This window comes from Oreochromis niloticus, linkage group LG7, assembly GCF_001858045.2.
Source record: "Oreochromis niloticus isolate F11D_XX linkage group LG7, O_niloticus_UMD_NMBU, whole genome shotgun sequence".
NCBI lineage: Eukaryota > Metazoa > Chordata > Actinopteri > Cichliformes > Cichlidae > Oreochromis > Oreochromis niloticus.
In genome coordinates, this window is record NC_031972.2 from 15067613 (window position 1) to 15092226 (window position 24614).

General features: G+C 38.7%; 1 protein-coding gene across 6 annotated transcripts in view; it reads right to left on the reverse strand.

The window, feature by feature from the left end:
* Positions 1–24614, reverse strand: part of dab2ipb (DAB2 interacting protein b) — a 180314-nt gene that overhangs the window by 124395 nt on the left and 31305 nt on the right. The window contains exon 1 of one of the 6 annotated variants that reach the window (XM_013274055.3): positions 13097–13290. The exons of 3 other annotated variants lie outside the window; for them this stretch is intronic. In XM_013274055.3, coding sequence (XP_013129509.1) covers positions 13097–13136 — 40 coding nt within the window. In that variant the 5' untranslated portion in view covers positions 13137–13290. Of the gene's footprint in view, positions 1–155; positions 460–4087; positions 4176–13096; positions 13291–24614 lie in introns of those variants that run through there. 2 more of the 6 variants (XM_013274056.3, XM_013274058.3) reach the window with 2 other exon arrangements.

Here is a 24614-nt window from a genome sequence, read left to right on the forward strand (position 1 = left end):
TCCAACCATGCGCCATTCCACCAAGAGAGCAATCCCACACACAAACACTCACAAAAGTTGTAACTCTACCCCCCCGTTCTTTTTTTAATTTCTCCTTTCTAGCACAATTATGAGGCAGTGAAAGGAGAAGAAAAAAGCGTGGCGCTGGTGCTCACCTCAGACAAGGTCCCATAGGCGCTGGGAAAGCAGAAGGAAAATCATCTTCAGTCCACTCGCAAAACCAAGAGCAACAAGTAGTAACACCAGAGATCCCTCCTCCCCTCTCTCACGCTATACTTCACGCTTCCTTGCTGGGTTTTGTCCGTCTGCTCTGAACTTATTAAGGCTGCAGTACCTGCAGCGGACTGAATAAGTATGTGGGCATGTGTGTGTATGGATGTGTGTATATGCATGTGTGTGTGTGTCTGTGTGTGTGTGTGCAAGTATGTGTGTGTCAGGGTGCGAGTGAGAGTGTGTATGGTCTGGTGGACTCCTACAGGGGTATTGACTCTTTCTTAGCAGGGTTCAGGTCCTCCCCCTTCTCTCCCAGACTCACAGAGGGAGGAAAAGAAGCACACCCACACACACACACACACACACACACACACAAACATAATCACAGGGCAGGAGAGTACTCTTTCTTTTGTCACCTATTCTCACTTTCCTTGAAATATCTGTAACTCCCTACTCTGAAGCTCCCTTTCATAGGGGAAAGCAAGTGACATGGAAATACTTAAGTGTGCGCGCACACTGGTGCACAGGGAATGCCGCTGTGCCTCAACACCCGGGGCTGGGAAGGAGGAGGAGGAGGTGGAGTTTAGAGCTCAGAGAGCCAAATTCCTACCCCACCTCCAACCAATCAGAGGCCTTGTTGTGGCTGACCAAAAACCACGGGGCCAGGCCGGGCCTCACTACCACACTCCAGCTTTAAAGCATTAGCTGAAGTTTGGCTGGGCACTCAGCAAACCTCAGCAAAGGTGTTGCTGATGATGGTGACGATAATGACAACAAGGCTTTTTACCCTGTCGGATTCACAGGAAAAGTCATATTTTTCCATATTAAGCATAGTTCAGGCAGGAAATCTGTACATTGATATTGCATAAAAGCTGCTCCCAACACATATGGCATACATTTACATCTACAAATAAGTCAAATCTGTTTCCTCTCTGCAGGAGATAAACTTTTCAGAAACTAGTCGGCAGAGCCAAACTAAACGCAGCACAACTCGCTATAAATACGAGAACCCCACTTTGAAAATTTTTCCCTCTCTCTACCCACAACTCCCTCCCTCCTTCCCCACTAAATAACAGCACTCTCATGTTTCTGCTCTTGTGCTTGGACAGGCATTTGTCAAGCAAGGCATTTGTCCACAGAAACAACAGAAGATTCCCCCCACTCCCACTCCCAGCCACCTCCTCCTTATATTCACACTTCTTCTTCTTCTGGCTACTTTACCTTCTTTCCTCACTCTTCTCTCACCACATCCAGTCACACTAACTAAAGCCTTAGGGGTGTTTATTAAGAAAAAAGAAATCATGTGAGGCTTTCAAAAACGCCTCTGTGCTGCTGCAAAATTTGTGGTTGTGCTCTTTTTTTCTCTTTTTTTTTACAGTATCCCAGCAAAATAAACCGATATTTTTGTTTATTTTTTTCCTTTTTAAGACCGTTTAGTTCTCCATCGGGCACATTTTGTGTTGGGAGGTAAAACGATTTGCGCCAAGGATTTCACATATTTGCGGTGACAAGATGTTTCCTCAACTGAATTGCTGTTAAATTAATAACTAAGCCACCGGGATTACAGAAACACTTTAAAGTCAACAGGTTAGGATGCAGTGACGACAGACTGCTGCATGTTTGCTCCACTAAATGCAGAAAGATGCTGACTGGTCTGGTACACTGGTACACAGTCTGTGACATCACCGTAGATGGAATAAATATGCCTATTACTTTCACATGTTTCATCCTTCTTAGCCCTCCACAGCGCGACATAAAACTCTCTAAGACCTCATGTCATTGAGCTCATCTTTGTTGGTACTGAACAAAAGCACGCCGATGAGTTATTTGACACATTTGGCATGTAGTAACTTTTTTTGTTGTTGTTTTTTGGAAGAGCTGCTTAATGAATTCCAAATTTCCAAAGCAGTTTTTGACAATTAGTGGCGCTTTTTATCCATATTGCCCCCACTTTTGCAAGCTACATGCGATGTCTCAAAGGCATTCGCAGGTTCTGAGCTTTCAGTATCCATGAAATTCTAGCTAAAGCTTGCATGTTTAAGTAGAGCATGTTTTGATGAGGTCTAATCTCCCGGTCGTCAGGCAACAAACGGGAAAAACCAGGGGGTGAAATGAGAGGGGTGGGGTGGGGGTGGGAGTACAAACGGGAAAGACAGAAACCCAAAGGGTGAAACACACACACACACACACACAGTGAGTACTTTGGTATGTGGGCTATAGAGTTACCCAGGGACAAAAAGTGAAGCACTGAGGTCCACTCCTATTGACAACTTGGACACACCTCTCCTTTTATCTTCCTGTTTGTCTCCCTTTCTGTCTCCTTAATCCCTCAGCCCCTGTCACTCTGTTTATGTTCACATGTGTGTGTGTGTGTCTGTCTAGGAACTTGTAAAAAGCTATGGGCATAAACAGTGAAGGCCGTGTTTAAACCTGCGTCTTTGTTTAGTCTATGAATAGATTTTTGACATTTTTTTTAGCACCACGTGTAAGTTGGGTTCACAGCAGCACAGTGAAAAGCAACAGGGATTATTCTGCTGAAACAGACTGAAGAAAATAGCTGCAACAATGGAGAAAAACAAAATAAAGAGGGGAGATGAGCCTTTAGTATTACTTCTGTCATTGCATATTCCATTTGATGCTCTGGTACTTTAAAAAATATGCTGAGCCACAACTTAATGCATAAACAAAACCGACATTACTCTCTTCGGGAAGCTGAGTAAGAGAAAAATTATCACATAAAGCAGTCGGCTTACATCAATTCAAATCAGTTTGCCTGGGTTAAGATTGCCTCTCGCCGACAGGGGCACAAAAGAGACAATGTGTGTGTGTTTTTAGCTGGAGGAAGAGCTGGACGAGGGACAGCCAGGAATGCCAATATCTGCCATTTTAGGGACAAAGGCAATTGTGTGCAACACGTGGGGTCAGGCTGCTACCGTGTCCACTGGGCCAGCAAGGGCTTTTGGCAGAAAAATACCAAAGGGAATTCAACTCCTACAAACTCTTCAACTGGAGCAACTTGTGCATACATACCATATAACTGTCCAGGCCTCACTTTGATTAGTAGCAGCCAATCATCTCCCTCCAAACTATTTCTGACACTATTAGCTAGAGCCCAGCCGATATATCGGGAGGCCGATAATTGGTATTTTCTGATTTATCACTATTGACATTTATGACAGAAGATAAATACAAATGAAAAAAAGGAGAAAAATGATGGGAAAAGATCCTTCAACAATATTATGAGTGTGTAGCTTTTCCACCAGAGGAACAGAAAGTGAAGCAACTTCACTGTTGGGCATGTCTGAAATATCACACAAACACAACAACCAGCTGATCTCAGCAGAATCAGGCAGAATAGTAAATAAGAACAAACAACAAAGCTTGGGGAGATCTGTTTAGGTTTCATATATATCAGATTTCTGATATCAGATTTTTAAATAATCTAATATCGGGATCGGCACAGGGTTAATAACGGGTTTTGTGAGTTCCAATAGATTTTTCTGTACAGGCTGTGGTCAGCTGGCCTGGGCTGCTACACTGATATTCACTGTTTTTTGTGAATTTTGCAAACTGCATTCAACAAGGTATGAGCAGAGAGCCGTATGTTTGATTTCCAGTCCCCATACAATATGAAGATAATCTAATCAGCGTCATCACTTTTGATTTAAATTGATGTCTCCTACTCTTGACGTTTACTAACACCACAGCTGGCCTTGCATCTGTCAGACATCACTGCAAAGCGCAAAACAATAGCTCAAACTGACCAGGTTAGCCATTAAAAAAAATTAGCATACCTAGCATCATTCACTTGGCTATAATTCACTTAGTTTTAAGTTTACAGTTTATAAAATTTTCCTCGCTGGGCAGTCCTTACCTTTGAACATAATCTCTCATCTTCCACTCACATCCTCTCTTTCTTATATCTTTCTACATCTCTTGCTGTTTGCATGTTTTTGTTTTCTATCTGAATTTATCTCCCCTTAGCTGTGCTCGCTCCTCTTCTGTAGCGCTAGCTAGATGCTGAAGCTTTTGAGACTTCTCTACTACTCAGCTGTGTGCTGTAACTGTAAACACCAGTACTTTACAGCCAGCACAATAACACTTGAGTTGCTGCTGTGCGTTTCCACCCTTTTTTTTCCTGAAAAAGAAAAACGAATGAAATTCTGAAATCCTCTTTACCATGTTTTTTCTTCAAACTATCAAAGCAGAGGAGCTATACAAACCGAATCAGAACAAATTGAACCTATTGGATTAGCAATGTGAGAAAGCCAAAGGCAATTATAGTCTATTACATATTACAAATCATTATTATTATTTGTATACTTTGTTTACATTGTATATTACTATCAAGAAGGCAAATGACAGCTGTAACAATCTGAATTGAACTGAACTATAAAAGAAGCTTTACAAAATCATACATATTAATTTTTATAATAGAAACTTCAACATCATTGTAAAGAGAACCTTAACATTTTGGAATTCCTGAGACATTACCAACTGAATTACCTAAGAACTTATCATAGATACTGATTATCTCAGACATTGCTACTGTTGTCATAACTTGTTTTTAATGTCCTCGTGATCTTTTACATACAGTTTACAGCCTGTGACACTTCACTTGATTAGAATGTAAAGATAAAAACAAAGGATTTATAGCAAATACCTTAAGTTGTATGTTGCTGCTACTCCAGAGGTCTAATTTTAGGCTCAAATAATCAGATTTTCCCACCAGCACTGGCACTGAAATAAGTGCTCCAGTGGATCATGACAAATCTGTAACTGAGTAAACCAAATAAACAATAAGGAAGGATAAACACCAATTAAGATCAATTTATCTTAAAAAACTTGAGAATCCTACTTTTATTATAGGGGGGTGGGAGGTGTTGCCCAAGTGTGCCATTCATGCCATTCCTTGTTACTTTAGCAGTTACTGTTCCCGTCACTCAGTCAGTATTTTCCATTTCTCTTTCCTTGGCTCATTCCCTCGCCACTCTCGGCTTCTCTTTTGCTCGGTGTGCTCCATTTACAGAAGATTTACGGAGACATGAAAAGCATACAACCAACATAAATTTGTTGTGAGCATGTAACGCGCTCACGGCTGCACTTGGCTCCGTTCCTGGCCCTTGCAGTCACTTCATCTTAGACACACATCACACACTTCAAAAGCAAAACACACCACAGATTCGCACACAAATGTACACACGAACCACACCAACACACTTGTCATCTACACAACACGCTGCAAAGGCATCATCTAGATTTCTACATTAGCGTTCCAATTTTCCCTTTTTTTTAACCCTCTGTTGTCTCAGACAGCCTTTTCCTCGCTGATCTCGCTAAGCTCTGCTTTCCCTCTGGTTGCAGTGCTCTGTTGACTGACAGTCTCCCATCAGGGAGGCTTTCTGACAAATGGGGCCAGATGGAGTCGTGCCACTGTTGCTGCTGGCCACAAGACAGCTCTCTGAGGTTATTGCTTAGCTCAGCTTTTACAGTGTTATTTATATACACCATATACACCACCAGACTAGTTTAAGTGTTTGATTAACTTTTCATGTGTGATCTCCTGTGTATGACTCGCAGCTCTGAAACATTTGGTTAACACTTAACCTATATATGTATATTACGCAGCTATTCCTTTACTGCTGTTTACATTCCAAATAAAAGCTTCTTTTCACTGATGGTCTTTTTAGGAACTTTAGAGGCTCATAGCTCTGACCTTTCCATGTCCATGTAAGACTAGAGCAGGCAAACGTCATTAGGGTGCCCTCGCTCACATTAACCAAATGGAGTGCTTCTAGCATCCATCTACCACCTGTTGTGTGTAACTTCTTAGAGAAAGCGATCTCAAATTTTAGTTTCTGCCTCAGACAAAGGTGGAACTTTTTAACTTGGCCTGTAACCAACAACAAACACGCCATTTAAGGCCGGGAGATTGCAGAGCATATCTGACGCAGTAATGATTTTGAGTCAGTATACAGATTTTTACTTTGGTGTTACTAATGACATGTAAAATCACTTAAACATTCTAAAAACAAGCATGATAGAGAGAAAGCAAATGGGAGGAAACAAGTGTTAAAGATCTGCCAAATGGTCCTCTGTGCTTCTATTCTATGAAGAGGCAAACTGTGCACTGCAGCAGAAGAAGAAACAAATGTTTGCGGCATGTCTCCTGTTGAACGTCTTGCTCACAGCATCGCAAATCACACTTTTAAAAAAAGTGTGCATATAAAAGTCATGCAGCGGCTGTAATGTGTGATTAGTTTGGATTTAATTGTAGTGAAAAACAAACTGGAAAGAAGATTGTTTCTTTTAGGACAATTATTAGTAGCAGCATCTCAAAAAGCACAGAGGACACCTGACTCCTCGAATTCTGTTTGCACAAAAAATCACATTCACAGCGAGGAATACACCGGCCAGTCCAGTACCAGCTCAAACAGCTAGATCTGGTACTGGTGAGAAATTAATAGATTATCCTCAATCTATGATGCCAATCTATATTTATACTTTGTTTACTAAGTTTACTGAACAAGCAGCCGGTCACCAGCAGCGCATGAGAAAGCCAACAGCAAAGGGTCACTAGTCTGAAGGTATTTCATGCTCTATATTAATACATATATTTTTCAAGTTTCCACTGATTTCAGCTATAACCACAGTCAGCAAGTGAGTTTGATAACCAAAAAGCTCCATTCAGTGTTGCTCTAAGTCTTTCCCTCACTCTCTGTATCTAAGTCTCAGCACTTCACTAACATAATGAGCTGTCCTCCTCAACTTGATTACTGTTATTTTTGCTCCACTCCCTGTGCACATGGAGTGAAACTGAGAGCAGAGGAAAGAAAGGAAGGAGTGCAGAAAGACTCCCACTGAGCAGAATGAACACAAATGCAAATAAAACAATTCATTTTCTCTATCTTGGTGCTGTAGTTATGCATTATTTTATTAACAGATTAACTAAGTATGTGTATACTACAATGTATTTGTATTTCACTATCACTGAAGAAGTGGATCGATCCAAATATCGATAGCACTGAATCCAAAGCTGGTATTGGTATCAGATTGATACTAGCGTATTAGGATCGATACTTTGTTTCTATCCTCAATGTTCAATTTGTAGTCCACTGAATTGTTTTAAATAAAAACATAGTTTAAACACACCCTATGAAAATGATGTGATTTAGAGCCGGGCACATTTACATTCCAGGTCTCCAAAGAAACAGATTCAAAATACATGAAAACCTGCAAAGTGTTTTTTGCTTTGTTAATTACTGTGGAAGGTAAAAAAGCATCGTGATTATTAAAATGTGCTGAGAATTTGCAGATTAATGATGATTCATCTCATAAATCATGTCACAATGCTCTTCCCTACATAAGCTGCCTTTATAGGTAAAAAGTATCAGTATCACTATTGGTATCAGATCAATACTGGCCATGTATTTATTTGGTACCAGATCAATACCAAAACTTGCAGTATTGCAAAAGTACTAGTATTTATGTATTTGGAAAGCAAGATTTAGGCTCTTCCTCTCTTCTCTCTTCCTCACAGTGAGGAATACAGCTTATTCATTTACGGTGACAAAGGACGGGTACTGGCTAATGACAGATAGCCAAAGCCAAGATCTTTGTATTGGTATTCAAACCTAAAAAGTTGGAACAGTGCGTCCCCATTTGCAAGAAATACAGCAAATGTGACACTTTCTTCTTTCAAAGCACCACCTAGTCAAGTTTTATACAGACAGCTTGAAAAACTTTCAAGCTCAGAAGACTCAGGCTTCTCTGTGGTTTCAAGGTCTTTTGTTGCTGGGTTTTCCCCCCTCATTTTTTGATGTTGTACTATCCATTATGCAATTATGCAAATAGCCACAGCAATCTTTTTGTGTGGCTCCACAACTACAAATGTGTGTGATGGTTTATTTTTTCACTTCAGAAACATTCACATTATTCCCCACAGAAAAAGTCAAATATACTGTTAAGTGTGGAAGCAGAATCCCATCATAAGCAGTCAAATGAAATGCATTTGTGGGGAATTTAAAATCCAAGTGTGAAATGCAATCAGCTCGAACAGATACAATCTGGATGTGGATGACACAAGGTCTTAAGTTACAAAGCTATGTTCTTTTTTTTCTTCTTTTTTTTCAAATACATATGTAGTCCAGTACCAATGAGAGGTGGACAGCTGTGGCTATATTTGAAGGTAATGCCTGGTTTTCATTTCAAAATAACATCAGAGGCTCTTTAGTTAAGAAACGCCTTTGCCACAACACACAGCCTGTCATTTGAAAACTGCTCCTGACATTCTTTTCCTTGCCAGCTAATCCAGTGGCAGGTTGAAGAGGTGCTCCTTTGTTTATACTTTGGCTCTTAATGACAGGTTGTCCGATAGATTTGACTTCCCTAAATTATAGTATGAGGTCATCATGTTACATTCTCAATATCCAGAAATCAAAACTGACATTTGTACACAATGTGACATAGTCTTTGTTCTTACCTCAATAGAAGGGTAATGGTATTAAAAGTTAAAGCCTTTCTTTGTAACGTCACTGGATAATTTGTAATAACATGTATCATTTGCCATGACACTAAAGGATAAACCATTTATTATTATACTTGTAAACATAAGGATATAAATGTACTTTAAAAAAAAAGTAGTATGTTTTCCATATTCTTCTTCTTAATATTATTATTGTTTTATTATTAATTATTTATTTTCTATTATGATGTAATTTTTTATTATTGTACCATATAGAAATGCAATTTTTTAATGTTCTAATAATCATTAAGTAATAAAAATTAATCATTTATGTCACAATATTATCATTACCTACTGGTGGGATGGAATCAGCGAGGCAGAAGTTGGTGGTAAAGAACGCTATTACCTAATATAGGCAGCATAAAAGGGCATACCTAATGGTTGCAAAAAGACTTGTGGTTGTGAAGTGAGCTTCACTGACTCATTGACTCGTATTGTACTCCTTTCACAATGGACACATGTTGACAGCTAACTCTCCCTTGAATTGGGAGTGTTAAGGGAGGGGTAAGAAAATGGCTTGAGGCTTCATAACAGAATTTCACAAAAACAGTGGGGGAGATTATGATCTCTACCAGGCCTCACAGATGAAGCGTGTGAGATACAATGATATTAGGCATCACTGCATAAGCATGAGAAACATATAAAGCACAAGGACAAACTCAGCAGTCAAAGTTGAGGTTTAGAGAAAATCTAGCTTGTCTCAAGTCTTCTACAACTATGTGAACCGCGTGGTTGCAGCAGATGGCCGCCCCTCCCCAAGCCTGGTTCTGCTGGAGGTTTCTTCCTGTTAAAAGTGAGTTTTTCCTTCCCACTGTCTCCAAGTGTTAGCTCATAGGGGGTCGTCTGATTGTTGGGGTTTCTTTGTATTATTGTAGGGTTTACCTTACAATATAAAGCACCTTGAGGTGACTGTTGTTGTTATTTGGCACTATATGAATAAAATTCAGCTGAATTGAATTTCATATGAAGTTATATGAGGTCCATATAGGGTGGGTAGTGACATTTCCAGTGATAAAGTTCCCTAGAGGATCCCACTTGTAGTGTATCATTTAGTTATATACTATCATCAAGACCTAAAAAAGAAAATGACAAATTGCAGATGTTTTTCCATAACTGTTGGATTTTTCAATTAGCAGCTGTGCTGAAATAAGTTTGCTATGTCAGACTCAATTAGTTCACAACAGTAAAGTGTATAGAAAAGTAGAAGCTGCCATTTAGTTCAGTGAAACCAAAGTGAAAGTTGATTAAAGAAAAAACAAAACAAAACAAAATCCAAAATTCTCATCAAGAAAAATTAACTTCACCGCCATCATCAACATTTTTCAATTAAATTCACTCCTTTTGATCAGTGGAGGATGTTTCTCCAATCAGGTTTTACTCACTAGCTCCACTTTCTCATCATTCACATGAGAAAAATAATGTGACAGCTCTGCAGGTTTACTGCAAGTCTGGTGTTCTGGGACAGTGTTACCCACAACCTTAAATCTGGGTCCTTGAAACTTTGACACAGCCCTTTTAGGAAGTGGGACAGAATGACCGCATATTGTCTTTCCACCAGTTTTTGGCCTTTTTGCAAGATAGTGTTTCATTTATTAAAACTAGATTACAAGTGTTAAGCTGACAGCCCAGTTCCTAAATTTGCTCCTGCTGTACCACCCAGCTCCAGTCTGCTAGCTAGGTTTAAGCACATGACAATAGGAGCAAGAATAAATCTTTTATTAAAAGCCAAGCATTTTTAATGACAAAGCCCACAGCACTTTAAACCATAAAACCACAGCTCTGGATGGTATATTTAGAATGGTAGTCAGACTATGGGGTCAAAATGGAAAACAAAGAGAAAGCCCACTGTTTTTCAGGAATATCAAAAAGCCCAGCTGGTCCAGTCTACCCATTTAATGTAAGACAGGTTAAAGCCCACACTCACATACTAGAAAACATTGCTATATTTTGTCCTCCAGTACATGAGCAGGCATTCAACCTTTCTCATCTAGGACAAAAACATGCAGACCTATTTACATGTCAATGAAGGCCATGGATAAGGACTCTCTCTCTTTTTACTTCCCTTTCTGAAACCTCCACTCCTCACCGCATGCCCCTGCTATAAACTAGCACAGTGCATGTATTTATTTGGATGCCCAAAACGGCAAGGCTGCTTTATACTCACATGCTTCACATTGTCTTATAATTAAAAGATGTGCCGACCTGATCGGGAGCAGTATTATGACTTATCCCATCATATCATGACAGATAAATGTGTTTTATTCTATATTTAAAAAGCTACTCTCCTTTATGACAGCTGCCCTTGGTAGAAGATAAATACACAGGAACACAGGAAAGTGACAGCCCTTTGGCTATGTGCACTTCTGCAGTGCTGGCATGTCACAGGATGGATACATAGACTTACTTTCAACATGACCGATATTGTAAGGCACCTGAAAAGAAATCAGTATGTACTGACTTCAGTATAAGCTGGTGGCAGAGACAAAGCAACGCCATGGAAACTCTGGGGAGCATCTGCTGAGAGTGAGAGTAGTTTCTTTAGCGGTGAAAAGGTCAAAAACTTTACTGGGGTAAATTTAAGCACAGGATGAGACTACAAATATGTAATCCATGAAAAAAAAAAAAAGTTGCATTTTTTTCATATATATATATATATATATATATATATAACAGTAATAGTTCTGACTATTGATCTCTTTTTATTAGCTTGTCTGGTAGCAGTCCCACTTCCACCCAGTGCTATTTCATAAAGTAATACACAGCATCAGCATTTCTCTGCTTTCTGCCAACAGAAATGGGAAACAGGTAGATTCAGTCACAGATCAGTCCCATAACAATCAGCCAGATGCAGACAAGGACTCAACATCTACTTTAAATGTAAAATACCCAATGCAGTGGGTACAACATGTAAATAATAAGCTTATACTGTATAAATACTACTCTTAGATTTGTTGTGTGCATGAAAGTGTGTGTGCATGCAGATGAACTGAAGTCTGCAAGTCTCGGGAAGTGTGAATTCTTCCTGTGGCTTGCAAGCCTGAAGTGAGAATGTAATTGGACGATATCAGATTATTGCCTTTCCTACACCAACTTTTCCTTGTATATTAAACCTTTTGAAAGGAATGTGAGGAGAGTGCGGTTGAGAGGAGACAGTTGATGTTAGAGCAATGAAGCTGCCGTTTTATCTCGGGACAGCCTAATAGTGAAGGTGAGGGAGGGAAAAAATAGAGCTCAGTGTTCGCGCTTATTTAGGTTAAACTTTTACCAGAAGTTTCGTGTCTCAAGGGATGGATGAAAATGCCAAAGTTTCATCTAATGGTTTTCTTTCCCCCTTTTCTTTGTCTTTTCCTTCTCTGTCGTGGCAGACAGCCCAGTGCATAAAGCAATGTGGCTTAGACGCTGGCAAAGGGAAACTATGGTCTCTTGGAAATATGCTCTCTGTTGACTCATTCTGTTAACCGCATTCTTCATCAGCATTACAGCAGAGTCTTTCCCCGTTGGTCATGAAGACAAAACATCGTCTTTTCTGGCCCAGTTAATAACACACCATTTTTTTCCCTCTCCCTTTTCTTTTTAACTATCTAGTTTAGGCTCTAACATTTTGGAGTGGTGGAAGAAAAGAAAAGGCAGTGGAAAATGAGGGGGAAGAGAGAGAAAGAGTGGCCTACAGTGCAGTCTCGATCCCCCTGGATTTATTTGTGTACATAACTCTTTCTCTTTCTGCCCCCCCTTCTCTTTCCCTCTGTCTCCTGCTTTCATTTGTTCCTGCTGCTCTGTGTCTCTAACACAAACACCTACATGGTACAACCACTATACAGCCTACAAATATTCAGATTGAAATATCTCAGTGCATTTGAGATAAAAAAACACCCAAAAAATAAACTGGTCCACCCACGGACCTCACATATTACACGTTTAATTATTCTATTCAAAGACCGAGAAGAGAGCTTCCGGCTGCATGAAGCTCATACCAAACGCAGTCAACAATTGAAGGCAAATCCCAGAGAGAATCAGCACAGCACAGAGGTTTGAACTTGCTCACATACAACAAAGCCAAAAACTAATCCTGCTGAGACAAGTAGCGTCTTTAGCAGGCAGCCCATTTCATCACATTGCTATGTAACGCCCTTCACCCCTTAACCCCCTCACTCAGAAGAATAGACTGAAGTCCTATTCATCACTGACCACTGAGGCCCTAGTCAACAGCTCAAGAGCCAAACGAAAAGCCTAGTCATAACAGAAAGCTGACAGGAAAAGCATGTGACCTAACTCTCTTTTACATATGTGCCTCAACTTTCTTTCTTTTTTCCACTTAAAGTATCAATTCCATCATTTCTCATCGTTTTTCCTCCCACTTACCATCCTGTGCCTCTGGATGATTGCTGGTGTCAGTGTCCATGTTAAATTCACAGAGTGATGAGCGCTCGGATCAACACACCCATATCCTGAGGCAAAGTTTACTTGATAACTCGGCTGCAACCGCTGGAACTACAACTGCAAGTCCTGTTTTATCTCGTCTGCCAGTGCCGTCTCTGCTCTGCAGTCCCCCCCCCCCCCCCAATTTGGAGCTGTAGGCGCTGGTCTGGCCCCTGCAGCCTGCCAGCTCAGCTCAGGCTTCCACCGCTGTGTTACATCTGTCTGACTGAGCAACCTCTCTGGAGAGCAGGCAGAGAGAGAGAAAGAGAGAGAGAGAAAGCACAGAATGGGAGGGAGGAGAGAAAGGAGCAGTTTCCACATGGAGAGAGAGAGCGCGAGAGAGACAGATACGGGTGGAGGAAGTGTTGGTAGTGTTTCCACTTTGATCAATATTACACTTTATATGTATTTTCTCTCATCATTAAAAAAAGCAACAACAAGTTTGTAATATCAGTTTTGGAAAAAAGTACTTGCAGAAGAACTTCAGAGCTTATAACTCTGGAGTTATGAGTGGGTGCAAAACAGCACATTTAAGTTCAGAGTTCCTGCTCCATTTAAAAAAGTCATACTGAATGTTTTTAAAGATTGCTTTAAGACCCACAAACATTCAAATTCCATTAAAATCAGGAAGTGTCAGAACTATGTGTAATATTATTGCCTCTACATAACTAATAATCTCCTTCTTCTTTCCACACTTGACAGTAAAATTATGAAAATGTTTGTATGATCAGTGGTTTTAAAGATGCTCATTAGGGGTTTTGCAACCTAAAGTTGGAATTTTGCATTTGTAAAACTCTTTATATATTTAATATTACAACCTCAACTTGGCAAGTGTATTTTATTTGAATAGGAACCAAATTCAGTTTTCACACTTTTACATATTTAGTCCTATTGCTGTTCTGTTTAGTTTGATTAAATCTACTTTGCATCATCGTGATGAATTTTCTTAATGATCTATACATATCGCACTTGAGCCATCTCTCGCAGGTACAATGGTTAGTTGAAATGTGTAAACATTCATAGAAATACAGCATATAAGCCAAAAACAGAGTTTGTACAATACTAATGAACTGGAAAGTCAATATGAGTACCTTTATTCTTCAACACAGCCTGAACTCTTTTAGGCAAGTGTCAGCCTTCAGGAATAGATCAGCAAAGAGGAGATCAAAAAAAGGGCCAGAAACCTCTCTCAGGTTCGGTGTCACGTCTTTGCTGGATTTGTCCTATTTTTTTAAGGACTGTTCATCTCCTGTAGATAGATTTTTAAGTCTGCCACTTCTTCTCTTGCCCTCTAGTTGTCCAGCTTCTTCAATTTTTTAAGAACTCACTGCACACCATGCTGAGATATGCCATATTTTTGCACAAACAAGAGCTGTTTGAGACTCATCCATCCGTCTGTCCATCCACCCTCTTCTGTTAATCCAATTCAGAGTCACGGGGGTGTGTGGAGCATAACCCAGCTACCATAGAGTGAGAGGTGGGGTACACTCTGGACAGGCTGATTGGTCAAGACCACTTTAAAAAAAATTACAAGAAAGTCTTGATCCTAAAAAAACATAAAGAAATTTGAGGTGGGTGGGGGTTGTGGTTGTAATGAGTAGTTATTTGGGTTACTGTTGTCTTCCTTTCAGGTTGAACCAGTTTGGCAACTGTCAGCTGACCTCTGGAATCAACAAGGCAAATACTAATCTCACTGGATATTTTCTCTTTTCCGGACCATTCTCTGCAAACACTAGCTATGCTTTCAGTAGATCATCAGTTTCTGAAATACTCAGACCAGCCCGTCAGGCACCAACAAGCGTGGCAGATTCAAAGTCACTTAAATCACCTTATTTTCCATTATGATGCTCGAGTTGAAATTCAGCAGATTGTGTTGACCACGACCATGCCTAAACGCACTGAGTTGCTGGCGTGCGATTGGCTGGTTTTATATTTGCATTTCCAAGCAGATGAACAGATGTACAAAGTGGCCGTTGAGTGTACATGAACCTATTTCTATTGCAGAAATAGGTTCGTGTACAGTAACACGATGAGTCAGCACCTACACTGCAATTGTTTCTGTTCAATCCTTTCAGCATAGTAATTCAACCAAATGGAGCCATTAATCTCTATACATACAGCACTTGAGCTTATCTAGCTTATATAGCTATAGGTTAAGAAAATGTATAGAGAGATATAGCTGATCTAAAATAAGATAAGCCATATATCCACAATATTTCAGATGGTTTTTATTTCAAGGCAAAATAATCAAATACTGATCAGCCCAGTGTTAAGTGGCACAATGTGAAGAACACTATCACTTTTAGTTAATAGTAACTAATTGTAATTAGACACTCTGTGAAGAAAAATGACTTGAGGGACTTAGAACACATGTGAATCAGTATTTGGGCTGTAAGGCTTGTATAAATCATTCAGCAGCCTTTGGTCAGTTATCTAGTTCTACTTAATCCTATCTAAAAGATACAGCTTACAGCAAGAAAAAAGGAGGAAAATAGGGCAGCATGTGCCCAAGAACCAAAAGTTGAGAACTCTTCTGAGGCTAAAACTTTCACCTTCATGAAATTAAGCTCAGTTGTTCTGGTGGGAGCATAACAAGGCTTTCGCTCTTATCGGTGTTTGTGCAGAAAACTCGACGAGTTCAAAAGAATCGAGGCGGCAGCCACTCGCTATTCAGTCTGAGGATGAGATGAGACCGCTCTCTGATTTGTGCTAGATTCCTATTCATCAAAGTGAAGTTTTTATTCATCACACTGCTTGTTTAGAGCCCGTGTCACACAAGGACAAGAGCGGTAGGGACCTATGCCAATGAATAATTTAGTAAAAAATAGACAGTGAGAGTGTTTGTAGTGTTGTGATGTGGATCAAGATTAGAAAATGCTACAGGTGCAAAACACGCACACACACACAAAATCCAGCTTTAAAGGTTACACACTGGCAAGGGGATTAAAGCACATATTACTACTTGCTTTAGGAATAAATTTAGAAACCCTTGTGTCAGTTTAGGTTTTTGAAGTGATCTGTTTTTTTCTCTTTTTACTCCTGTACCAGTGAACAAGTGCACAGGAAATGATATTTTAATAACACTGAGTCATTTACTATTAGTTTTCACTTAGTTTTGGAGACCATCATGTTTCTGCTGCAAATCTGCACTCGATAAGGTAACATAAGTTATTTTTATCATGACTCGTTGGACTTACATTTAAAGACTTAGATCGGTTTTGCAGTACTATCCATTTAATGGGTTAAAAAATGATGTTTTGGATCTAAAATGTAAATTGCAGTTGATTGCCAGTACAAGAAAAGTACCCTGTAATTAATTTTTTGTTGTATACTTTATTAATCCCCTGTAGGGAAATTACTCTCTGCGTTTAACCAATTCACTCAGTGAAGCAGTGGGCAGGCACCAATTCAGCGCCCGGGGAGCAGTGTGTAGGGACGGTACCTTGCTCAGGGGCACCTCATGGTAGCCTTTCGGTGGATTTATTTATAATACTATGCTCCGTTTCATTAGTATTAATAATTTAATAATGGCAATTTTTTTTATAAGAGCAGACATAATGACACATTATGTATATCCATTCCCTTTCACTCAATTAAGACAGTACAACATACCGTATAGGATATCATGGACACACATACTATATGCTCTATATGCTCTCATGCCTCTGCTTCAGGGAACAGAGGTTATAATTGTTCACTTCAACTTTTATAGTGACAAAATGACTGGCATGGTTGCAAACATGCTACCTCTTGCTAGTTGCAAGAGGGCTTGTTGACAAAGTAGACACACTAATGCTACATAGCCCCGCAGATGACAGGGCACATGTCCGACTTGGAAAAGATGGAGGCCAAAAGACAAGTGGGCCTGGTAGCTAATGGATTTTCAAGAGCAATAAATTAGTTGAGAGTGACCGAATATAGTAATCACATCTATGCTCTAAATTTAGTCAAACAAGATTATGAAAAGCAAAAAGGAGGGCAATGCTAATCGATTATTTTGGTGTAAATGTTTTGGCTAACTTATCAATGCAGCGCCATTACCAATCTATATTTGAATGATACACTTACACCAGGGGTGTCCAACTCCAGGCCTCAAGGGCCGGTGTCCTGCAGGTTTTAGATGTCACCCTGGGTCAACACACCTGAATCAAATAATTAGTTCATTACCAGGCCTCTGGAGAACTTCAAGACATGTTGAGGAGGTAATTTAGCCATTTAAGGACACATCTTGATACCCTTGAGGCCTGGAGTTGGATACCGCTTTACACTGTTACACTGTTAATATTAACTTTATCATAACTCGCAAGCTACAAAAAGTCAGGCCCTCACACGTACACAGATCAACAACATGTAACAATAACGTTACTGTATATTCAGTCAATACTGATAATTACATGTACATAACTATTTCTACTGCAAGAAAGAGCATTTGGAGTCTTATTAAAGACTTTAATAAGTTTAATAAGTGATATCCACTAATCATCAGAGGAATCACTTAAACTTAAATCAAATATGTAAAAACTACAAAACACTTGACAGCATATAAACAATGCCATATTTGCTATGGCATTGTTTCAGCTAGCATCGTGTTGTGGTTTGCGCTCACAGTTGGAAACTGCTCGCTTTCTGTGTGGAGTTGGCAAGTCATGCCTGCTTAGGCTCTCTGCTTTTCTTTCCTACAATCCAAAGACATGCATGTTGGGTTAACTGATGATTCTAAATTGACTATAGGTGTGAATATTTGTGTAAGGTGTACCTGGCCTCTGTGACAGCGAGGATAGGCTCCAGTCTGCATTCAAAACGGATAGATCCAACTGTATCAACTTATCTTTAAAGTCAAATTGTGTGTAATATGGCAATTCTATTAAAAAATAACAAGATGAATTTGCCTACATACTCTCAAGGTAAAGGAAGACTTTAAAGAATGAGGCTACATTTTAACTTCTGACATAATAACTGCTACATTAATATAGTATTAATGTATTGTAATGTATTCTACCTAACGCTCAGAATAGATTATGTTGACTATGGAAATGCGAATCAGCAGTTCTGAAACTGTGTTACATAATCACCATGGAAAATGTTTGTGATTGTCACTGGCAAAGTTGCAAAGGTACCCTGTAATTATGGGAGTCGACAGACTATTTATTCGTTTAGCCTCCATCTCTTCCCAAACAAAATCAACCTAATCACAGAGATGCCGTGTAATCAAGTGTCTTCTGCTGATTTCCCATTATCATGTCATCGCTCGAATCAGTCGGAATGGATGGCAAAAAAAATGGGAGACACATGTTGCAGAAGAAAATATTATATGTGTATGGCATTCTGGGTTGTCAGCTCATTTAGAATGAATGTGGCCGTAACATTGAGACTGACAGAAAGACCTTTCTGCTTGTCACATTATCTAGCTCTCATTATTCTAACATAACAATAATGCGGCCTTACTTGGGCGGTAAAGGTTAACGATATGAGTCAATAACAGAATGCAAGAAGGAAGAAAAATGTAACATATTTAAGACATTTTAGCTGAGAATACAAAATAAACTAGAAAAATTTGCATTTCCTGCGAAAATGCAGTGTGGATGCTGTAATGCTGAAGCTGTCTGCTGAAACTAGCAGAAAAAGCTGAAAAGTTGCAGAATTTGTAAAAACTTTGCAGAAGAAAAGGAACTTTGCTAAAATGTAGTAACTTAGCAGAACTGCAATATCTTAGAGGAAACATAATACTTGGCAGAAATACAATAGCATAGCAGAACTTAGCAGAAATATTGTAACTTACCAGAAACACGATAACTTCTCAAAAATACAAGAATTTAGGAGAAATAGTATAAGATAACAGAAAGAATATATTTAGCCAAACATTCTTAAACATTACAGAAATACTATGATTTAGAAAAACAGTACAACATAGCAGAAATGCTGCGATTTACCAGAGACACTGTAATTTACTATTAATATTGAAATTTTTTTTAAAAAATACTATGTTTTAGCAAAAATACTGTAATTTGACAGAAATACTATCATTCGGCAGAAATACTATGTTTCAGCAGAAATACTCTGGTTTAGCACAAATATTATAACATAGCAGTAATACAATTATATAGCAGAAATGCTATATTTAGAAAGAAAAATATAATATAGTAGAAATACTATGATTTAGCAGAAATACTGTAATCAGCACATATACTGTAACATGACAGAAATTCCTCCACTTAGTAGTAATACTGTAACATACAACAAATGTTATGATTTGGCACAAAAACCATAATTTGGCAAAATACTATGATTTAGCAGAAATACTATGATTGAGCAGAAGTACTAAGATGTAGTAAAAGTACTTTGATTTAACAGAAATACAATTATGGAGGAGTAATACTTTAAAATGGGAGAAATATTGATACACACACACATACACAGAGCCTAAAGGGAAGAGTATTTGTGCCATGGACTGTTAACAAGAATCTGAGGTCCATATTAGAAAAGCTGCTAAAATCATAAAAGTTTGCAGAATTGTAATAAATGATGAATATCAATTACTGGTCTGGAAAACAGGGTGATGAGCAGTCAGAATTAGATTGCAGTGAGAGGCGAAAAACACAGTTTTTTGGAGTTACAAAACGTCGTGTAACTCAAAAACTAGGTGCACTAGAAGCATAATTCTTGTACTGGGTGAATCAGCGTACTTTCGTGTACTTTGACTGTGATTTGCATTGCTCTTTGTACATCTGTCGCTGATATATGACGAGAGAAGAAAGGGCAGACCTCAGATATGATTGGCTGGCTGGGAAGCCGTGCAGGCCCTGATATGTAAATTTTATATGTATCAGTCCTCACAGAGGATTAGCTGCCTGGGGACCTGGCAGAAATATATACAAATAGTATGATTAAGCATAAATACTACATTTAGTAGAAAAACTATGTTTTAGCACAAATACTATAAAATGGCAGAAATACTATAATTAAGCAGAAATACTATATTTGGCAGAAACACTATATTTAGTACAAATCTTATGAAATAGCAGAAATAGTATGATTTAGCAGAAATGCTGTATTTGGCACAAATCTCATAAAATAGCAGAAATAGTATGATTTAGCAGAAATGCTGTATTTAGCACAAATACTGAAAAGCAGCAGAAATGCTATGACTTAGCACAACAGTAATAACTTATAGAAAAATTGGAAAAGCAAAATGGACAGCTGGAAAAATCCTGAACATGCTACGGGTCCCTCAAATCTAATTGTTAATTGAAAAAAAGAAAATCAGCAAAAAAAGTATAACAGTCACACAATCACAAATATGGGCACATATGGAAACACACATGCACAGAGAGACACACACAGGACCAAATTCAGTCAACCAGTCTAAATATATTGAATTTAAGTGATATAATAAGATGCTCCCATCAAAGGGCTCTCTCTCTCTCTCTCTCTCTCTCTCTCACACACACACACACACACACACACACACACACACACACACAGAGCCTAAAGGGAATAGTATTTGTGCCATGGAGTGTTAACAAGAATCTGAGGTCCATATTACAAAAGCTGCTAAAATCATAAAAGGTTGCAGAATTGTAATAAATGATGAATATGAATTAGTGGTCTGTGATAGTGTATTAATTTGTAGGGAAAAAACACATGTTGCCCAAGGTGTAATTGAACCCACGACCTTTGGGTTGCAGACCTGTGTCATTACCAACTGCGCCACTGGGAAAGAGAGCGCGCGCCTGGAAAACAGGGTGATGAGCAATCAGAATCAGATTGCGGTGAGAGGCGAAAAACGCCGTTTTTTGCAGTTACAAAACGTCGTGTAACTCAAAACTAGGTGGACTAGAAGCATAATTCTTGTACTGGGTGAATCAGCGGACGTTCGTGTACTTTGACTGTGATTTGCATTGCTCTTTGTACATCTGTCGCTGAGATATGACGAGAGAAGAAAGGGCAGACCCCAGATATGATTGGCTGGCTGGGAAGCCGTGCAGGCCCTGATATGTATTTGTATGTATCAGTCCTCACAGAGGATTAGCTGCCTGGGGACCTGGCAGAAATATATAGAAATAGTATGATTAAGCATAAATACTACATTTAGTAGAAAAACTATATTAAGCACAAATCCTATAAAAAGCAGAAATACTATATTAAGCAATATAAATATCCTCTAAAAATCCTATAAAAAGCAGTAAAACTGTACTATGATTTGGTAGAAAAACCCTAATTAATCAAAAATACTAAATTTGGCAGAAATAGCAGAAACACTATATTTAGCACAAATCTTATGAAATAGCAGAAAGAGTATGATTTAGCAGAAATGCTGTATTTAGCACAAATCTCATAAAATAGACATAGTATGATTTTGCAGAAATGCTGTATTTAGCACAAATACTGAAAAGCAGCAGAAATGCTATGACTCAACACAATAGTAATAACTTAAATAGAAAAATTGTAAAAGCAAAATGGACAGCTGAAAGAATCCTGAACATGCTAAGGGTCCCTCAAATGTAATTGTTAAATGAAAAAAATCAGCAAAAAAAAGTATAACAGTGACACAATCACAAATATGGACACATATGGAAACACACATGCACAGAGAGACACACACAGGATCAAATTCAGTCAACCAGTCTAAATATATTGAATTTAAATCATATAATAAAAACTCTCTCTCGCCCTCCCTTTCTCTCTCTCTCTGTCACACACACACACACACACACACACACACACACACACACACACACACAGGGAGAGACAAGCAAGTTTCTAGGTCAGTCAAGCAGCCTGGGAGCTGCTAAATTTGAATCCACCAATCAGAGAGGCTGTGTACTTTTTCCCGCCAAAACAGGTGCAGCCGTTTTTACACACACAGAGCACAGAGACAGGATTTCTGCAGTGTATTTCTCATAGTGAGGATTCCTCACAAACAAATGGCCATAATTTCCTAACCGTAGGGGCTAGAACGGTCATTCTTACACCGTTTTGTTCAGAAGAGATGGGGGAATCTTAAAGTGTTGACACTTTATCATTAAAATATGAATTATTGAAGATATTTGACTTCTAATGCACCATAACTGAGTAGAGGCGAAGCAAAAACTGCCTTGACCTGCCCTCAAACAACGCTTTCTAACTCTAAATCTATTTGGAGTATCGATATAATTCTTTCACCGTAAGAGACAGCAGGCTTTGGTGAACAGTCATGGAAATTTTCAGGTCTTTGTGGAAATCTATCAAAAAGATATGACGAGAGAAAAAAGTGGTTCATTTCCAGAGTTTGAAAGCTGAAGAAATCTGAGCGAAGGACGAATTTCCTACCCTCAAACAAGTCTAACTCATTTCAGAACGGTAATAGGTGAGAAAAAAATTCTTGAATTGTGAGCGTCAGGAGTGTCTGAAGATATACGGGGACAAGCCTCATGTTTTAACTTCGCTTCGTTAAGGAGATATGACGATTCGAATATGCCTCTCATTACAGAAATCAAGCGATGATTTTGAACAAACTCTCCATTGACTTTCTATGGAGAGTTTTCTGACTTTGTGTTGGTCTGAGGAGATTTGCCAAAATTCTATAAATCTCACAACAATGATAGTGACATTTTCTGAAAGCCAGCAAAAATACCTACGTTTTGATGTATAATTTGTGTGGGTTGAGTGAAAATTGAGCGAGTAGCAAGAAGTTGTTCGGACATGAAGAGAAAATTGCCAAAGGTACAGTGGCTCACTTAGAACCAAGTGCATAGCAACCATAACAACGCATGTATTTTGTGAAAAATCACAAAGATGAAACTCAAAACTTAAAGAGGGACAATATGAAAATGGTAACAGATATGAAAAAGCTGAATCATTCATGAATAGCCCAATAATTTGTGAACATTTTAAAGTTTGAATGGTTGTTCTAGGTGAAAGTATGAGAAAGTAGTTAAGTTTCAAAAACAAGCAAGTTTTAGCAGAATTTTGGAAGTTTTCCATTCATTTCAATGGGACAAAAAATTGCATAAAAAGCTTAATATTTTAAAAAGTTTAACAGCAGAAAATACCAAAAGTCATAGCAGGAATTAGCAGAAATAGCAGAATAGTTTAAAATTTGAACGGTGAAAATCGGCTGAAAATTGTGGAAGTAGTTAAGTGCCAAAAAATGTACAAAAAGTGGCAACTGGAATAATAATAAAGTAGGATAATAAAGAATAAAGAGAAACAGGAACTCAATAGTGTGGATGCTTAAAGCATCCACACAATGAAAACATTTGTAATTCACATGCTTTTTAAAATTTTTTTAAAGTTATTTCCACTAGTGATGGTTTAACAGTGCAGTCGTTTCTATGACCCCTCACAAAAAGAAGCATAAGCTTATATTTAGCACACTAATTGGGTTCAATCTATATGTACCAGCTATATGTATCAGCTCACAAGCTGACAGACAGCAGCCACATTTATTCCAAATAAGCAGCAATACACACTCACTCACGAACATAGAAACAGACTCTCTCAAAAACCTCACGGCAAGAAAAACTACCCAGATTTTTGTTTGTGCCACAGTGCTTAGAAGAAATACTGCTATAAATAAAAGCAAGTGCATGCTGAAAGAAACAGTGCTCTCATAGTAGCTGGGGTAAAAAAAGAAGATGGAAATAAACAAGGTAATATTCACTGAAACAAAATGTAATGTAAATAGAATCATCTCTTCAGAGGAAAAACAACGGTCCGCATTAGATACGGATACAAGCTTCAGGTGTTTAGGATGTACATTTGATGCAGTCCCATTATAAAAAGTGAAGAACGTGAGCAATAGTATTTGAACAACATGACGCACATGTAAGGGCACAGTTACTACATGCAAACAGTTGCAGGCTCCTATCAGCGAAGTGGAGATATTGGCAAATGCCCAAACAAATCCACAAAAGCTGATAAAACAAGTAAACCAGAGCCACTCACTACTAAAATCACAGTCTGGGAAAGTAGAGTTAGCTGTTAAAATGAGCTAAATGGCTCCCTCTGATGGTGATGGTTGGTGAAAGCTGCAAATTCCACTCCAAATCAACCAAGCCTTAAACTCTAAGAGCCAGGTTTACTAAACAGGGTGCACCAGCATGTGAGTGCAATCCCCAAAAGTTTTTTAAAAAGTTTTTTTTTTAAACATGTATTTCAGTAATAAGTGCAATAAATAAATAAATGATAAAATCAGTTCACCTCCGAGAAGGGAAGTCTCAAAAATACATATGCAACAGGCTCAAAAGTCTCTTGAGGTCTCATCCCTTACACACAATTTTGTAACTGGGATGTCGTTGTAAATACTTGTAAAAATACACATCTCTAAATCTATCCCTAAAACTAAAACAGATAGACAGGGAGGGGAAAATCACAAAACTAAAAACTTGAGCATAAAGCATGTGCAGCAATCATGGAGTCGGAGCTTGTCATCCCAAAGCACCATAGCAGAGCTGGCTCCACACCGGCACAGCATCGGTTG